The sequence below is a fragment of the Saccostrea cucullata genome, unplaced genomic scaffold (assembly GCF_032062105.1).
Source record: "Saccostrea cucullata isolate Sc308-1 unplaced genomic scaffold, CSIRO_AGI_Scuc_v1 ctg33, whole genome shotgun sequence".
In the NCBI taxonomy this organism is placed as follows: domain Eukaryota; kingdom Metazoa; phylum Mollusca; class Bivalvia; order Ostreida; family Ostreidae; genus Saccostrea; species Saccostrea cuccullata.
In genome coordinates this window covers 133,609-139,026 of record NW_026936019.1, presented here as the reverse complement: position 1 = coordinate 139,026, position 5,418 = coordinate 133,609, and the positions used below count along the sequence as shown (strand labels likewise).

At 30.8% G+C, this 5,418-nt stretch overlaps 1 protein-coding gene across 1 annotated transcript; it reads right to left on the bottom strand.

Annotated features, from left to right (window-relative positions):
- Positions 1-974: 974 nt before the first annotated feature.
- On the bottom strand, positions 975-2,978 carry LOC134244568 (doublesex- and mab-3-related transcription factor A2-like). The gene is made up of 2 exons (XM_062726823.1): positions 2,431-2,978; positions 975-1,884 (listed from the first exon to the last, which is right to left on the bottom strand). The coding sequence occupies exons 1-2, from the start codon at positions 2,792-2,794 to the stop codon at positions 1,172-1,174; spliced, it is 1,077 nt and encodes a 358-aa protein (XP_062582807.1). The 5' UTR covers positions 2,795-2,978; the 3' UTR covers positions 975-1,171.
- Positions 2,979-5,418: the final 2,440 nt, after the last annotated feature.

Below are 5,418 nucleotides of genomic sequence, written 5' to 3'. Positions count from 1 at the left end.
ATGCAATTAATTATACCCCTTCACTGTTGTATAAATTTTATTCACGGTAGAAACATTTTCCCAAAAATCGTAAAATGAATCTCCTATGTGTTTATCTAGTTTTCCAATAAACGAAGCTATGATTACTAAAGCAAACACCATGTTGACATCTTTGACACTTAAAAGAAACATTTTACTCGTTTTTTTTATACATTTTCCCCGTGAATAAATTCTAATTATTTTTAATGTGTCGCTTGTATCTATTTGATGGGAACATCCTACAGCACAGAAGAGTAAATACCACCTTACCCATGAGAAAAACGACGATTATTTTTGGAAACTTTTGAAATTTTAGCGATGATTTTTACATTATAATTTGATAAGAAATTGTCATTACGTAGGTCAAATTTAAATGAATAACCTTACTAACACTACCCTGTAAAATTCTTTTAAAAATCTGCATTGTCATCTTAACAGTATATCACCAAGGACAAATCTTAACATTTTGATCAAGTTGTTATGAAAAAATTAAAATGGCAAAGAATATTTTGCAACATTTAATACCACTATGAATTACTTTTACCGCGCCTATTACTCAAGATGAAATTTAAGATAACGAGACAAAAAAGAGAGGACGGCTTAGGAGTAGTATATCTTACCGCGGAGTAATTTTAGTTAACACCAATTATCGCGGAGGAAATATAATATATCGTAATATACTGTTGAATTAGATTATGAGATCAGAATATTGTTAAACATGAATTATGGCGGAAAAGTGCAACTGTAAACTTCATGTTTCCTTTTACATGATTTAATGCAATGTCATTTTCCAAAATATCAGTTTCTTCAGAACTCGAATTAATAACTTTTAAATTTCTAACCACCATAATTAAAAACATAACATAATGTATAGGTTTTCATTTTTATTGGCTTGATAAATTGTGACATTAAGCATATTATAAGGTGAAGCAAAAAAATAATTTAACAATCTATTTTATAATATGTACATTGTCATACAAATTAAATTTAAAAGTTGTATCTTTCACAGACAAAAAATACAAAGGACAAAAATTAACAACAATTCCAACAAAATATTTTTTACATCACTTTCTCATATCTGATGCATCAAAGAGTAAAGTTATTTATACATCAAATGCATTTACAATAGCACGGATACGCTTGAAGTCTTTCTTTATTCTGCAATGCAGCTTGATTTCTCAGAGTTTGACGATGAGAATGGTTTTGTTGTGCAACAAGGACACATGGCATAATGAAGAGGCTTGGATCCATTAGAGGAGGAATTTAAACCACTATAATTGGAATAGGCAGCACCCAGTGTTAACCCAGGTAAGACGGGAGGGTAGGGCATTGCAAGAAGTCCTCTTCCTCCCATCCCACCCCAAGCGTACCTCATCGAATTTAACGTATGTGCATTGGCAAGGGTGGAGATCGGAGAAAATGCAGATCTAAAGGATGAATTTGTCATGGTGGAAACTAAGCCTGGATGAGGCAAGAATGAACTAGATGAGGAGGAGGAAGAAGACGTTGCTGATTGGTCAGTTCCATGGTTACTTAAGACCTGTTCTATTGTTTGTACTACGTCACCGTTGCATCCTTGTAGAATCAACTGTAGAACACTTCGTTTCATGTGTGGGAAAATTCTTTGTAGCATATCTAAAGGGTTCCTCTTGGAACCACCAGGAAGAAATCCCTCTTCGTAGGGAGACTTTGAAAAGGATTCTGATTTGTCCTCGTTGGGTGTGGGGGAGTCTGGGATTTTGGGTGATGGGGCAGGGGACCCTGTTGATTCTACGGGGGAGTGTGTCCGTTCATTAACATCTTCAGAAGAACAGCGGGAGACAGGAGATTCATTTCTCAAGGAATCTAATTTTTGTCTTTTAGCAGCTAAAATTAAAGAAAGGAAATGTAAACATTCAGAAATATCATATGATATATTTTCAATGTTCTGTTAATCATTCGATAAAAATTAAGAAATTCAGTAAAAAATATATACATGTATATTTACATGTTTTAATTTTACAAAGTTAAATTCAATGTAAAATATATTTCTAAAAAGTAAAATTTGTATTTTATTATATATTTTATATAAGGTAATTTATTTTTTTTATTATATGTAACATTAGTTAATTTTAAGAAAAAAATGCATCGATATAAAACAACAGATTGTGAAAATAAAAAATTTATGAGAGATTTTTCTTCTTTTTAATTATCTTTACTTCTTAAACTTGATTGCATTATTTGAAAAATTTCTGAAATAATATTTTATAATTCTTATTTCTATTTTGTAAAATTTTAATAAAAGGATTTTCTGTAATTTTATTGTTTAACAATTTATAAATTTTAATGCATTTAAATAGATGGAAATAAAATAAATAACCATATATTGTTCTCTTGTAAGTTATAATAAAATTTATTAGGTATAAATATTACCTGGCTCATCTTCGTCTTTATTTTTTTCGATAATTTTCTTGGCGTCTGGAAACATATTCATTGTCTCAGGATTAAGGTGAAGCAGTCCACTGGGCCCATACAGCATCCCCAATTCTCTGGCTTCATTTTCCTCCTGGGCTTGCTGTCTTCTTAAAGCAACTTGAGCTGCCATCACCCTCTGTCTTTCAGCTATGAGAGTACATTTTGCACATACACAGTCTCTCCACCGACAGTACCTCTTGTGGCCTTTCAGTGCAGACACCACGCCGTGGTTCCTACATCTGGCACATTTTGGTGTTCGGGGGTACCTGTCGGACGCTCTCATAAAGCTATGGGAATCACCCTTCTCCTCATCAGAACTCATTTTGAAGACTCTTTCAGTAAATGTAGTTATGAGGTTCCCTTTAGGCTCTGTATTTTCTCTTCAGTGTCTAGAAAGCACCTTATTTAGATGTTGTTTAAGCTGCAGATCTTCCCCTTTTAAAATGTTTCTGACTTGAACTACTGTAAATGATCCCTCGCTGACACGAGTCTTCTGAAAACTGTCGTCTGCTCCCGGTCTTATTTGTAAAAGTTATGATTATGTACCAGAAAGTACCCGCCCATTAGAAACGATTAGCGTGTGTTATCTGTTTAAAAAAATCACTATTTACTCAATGTGGCTTTATGATTGGTTAAATGCTCTCCGTATCCCGACTCTTGTATTTTCTTCATTAAATGATTGAAGGGACTGTGAATGACAATTTTTGTTCACACACGACGTTGAAATTTAATTCAGAATTTAAACTTTCTTAAACAAGGCATCGATTGCCACTGTGGGCTTTTTCAAATGTTAAAGGGTGAAGAAAAAGGGTGTATTATCAGATCTAAATTTAAAGTATAGTACAAAAGTGACATTTTGTTAATCAATGTGGGGTTAGATACAAATATGAAGTATTCTTACAATAATAACATTATTTTTATAATTTTTATGTTTTTATGATTATAATGATATTTTTAAAAATCTAAATTCCTGTTGATAGCATTCATTTTAGACCTATCTCGTTTACTCCAAATGCAAACTATGGTTATTTTAAATAAATGTTTTTATTGAAATCGAAAATTATATTTATTTATTTCATTCCTTTATGCAAATTAGTTTTAGTGCTATTCAGCATATTAACTCCTGGAGGTTTTTTTCTTTTCATAAACTAATTCAAGCTGATAAAATATGGAAATATCTTACGAAAACTGTTTTTAAATTTCTTTTAAAAGAATTGAAGCAAAATTTTTATCTCAACCCCAAATCTGGAATAAAATCAAAATAAATACAAGTATTTAGCAAAGCCATTAATAAATCATTATAAAAATCATTAATATTAATTTCTATGAACAACTATAGTCCCAAAATTATTTAACCTCAACTAAATGCTTCAACTAATCGCCTATTTTCTGAAATGTAATATTTTCATATCTCCCGATATAAAACCGAATAAAATTATCTTTTCTGTCCCTTTAAATTATCAATAACAGAAAGCTGTCCAAAGATGTTTGCAACAGATAATCTTTTTTTTTATCTATGAGGTAGCGGTCACAGTATTGCACAAATGTACTAAAGAAGAATATTTCTTATAAAAGGATTTCTTGACTGGTTTATACATGTAATGTAGCATAATCCACCAAGGAATGTTTAGCATTTACTGCAAACAAAACTTACTAAACACTGAAATCAACAATAATCTTACTTTCCCTTAAAGAGATAGAGGGACAGTGGATATTTCTTCTACATGGTATTCTGCTTTTAACAAAAAACAAGCTTAGTCATTCGGCAGGAGAGCTAAGGAACACAAATGATGTTTAAGCAACACTTTATATCATGATGCACTGATATTTTACTGAGAAAATTAAAATTTTGTTTTAAATTTTTATGAAAAATATCTTATAATAGTAATTTCTGCTGTTATCGAAATTTGAATAAATTTATTGTCGAGCTTTAATTGCACATGGCAGAATCGTAAACTTACAAAAGTATTAAAATTACGTACACTACGGCATTTTCCTGCTTTAATTAATAAATTAATTAATTAAATTAATTTAATTTACAAGGCAAAGATACCATATGTTGCAGCAACTTATAGTACATTTATTGACCAACTGATTTATATAAAATCCAATAAATGTTCTGTTGCTTCAGAAAGAATATGCTCTGAAATTATAATGCTTCTAAATCCATTCTTAAATTGTGAATCCATGCATTTTTAATAGCAAATCAAAAACAAATATTTATATAAAGGCGATAACAAGATTTTTCTCTCGCCGACTCCTATTTATGAATCAGTATTAACATACATTCATATCGAGTGTATATGGAGTTTATGTCTCTCAGGCGATTCGATGTACAAGAACATGTTTGAACCATTTTATTGAATGAAATCTATTGAAAAATAAGAAGATGAAACAGGGATATCAATAGACTCGTTTTAAGTCAACATTTCTCAAAACTCAAAGTAAACACAATGCTTTTTAGGTCGATCTAAGTTTTACTTTTATCTTCAACGTGTAAGTAATTGTTTTGCATACGAAATGATCTATGTATCATGACCAGAAGAGTTGCTGTGGAAAGGTTTGCTTAATCCATCATGCCATCTAACCCACCTCTGATGTTTTTGAGGACTTTATTTGCTCTACATCTAATTTGTTTCAAAGTGATTTTTTAGCTTGATCAATGTTTGTAAGCTTTTTGAGTTGATCTGTTTTTATATTCTATGAAGTATAGACTGGACTTATACAGAAACTCGTGCATGAGAAGAAAACACATTTGTGAGACATTTCAATGTATAGTCAATTTACAATGGCTACTTTCATTCATATATCCATTCGAGATGTCCGAATGAACTTAAATTAAAGACACCATTATTGACGATAATAAGGACCAAATAAAGTTTAATTTGTGTGACAAACATCATGATTTCAACATTTTTTGCATTTTTAATTTTTCTTACTTATGAA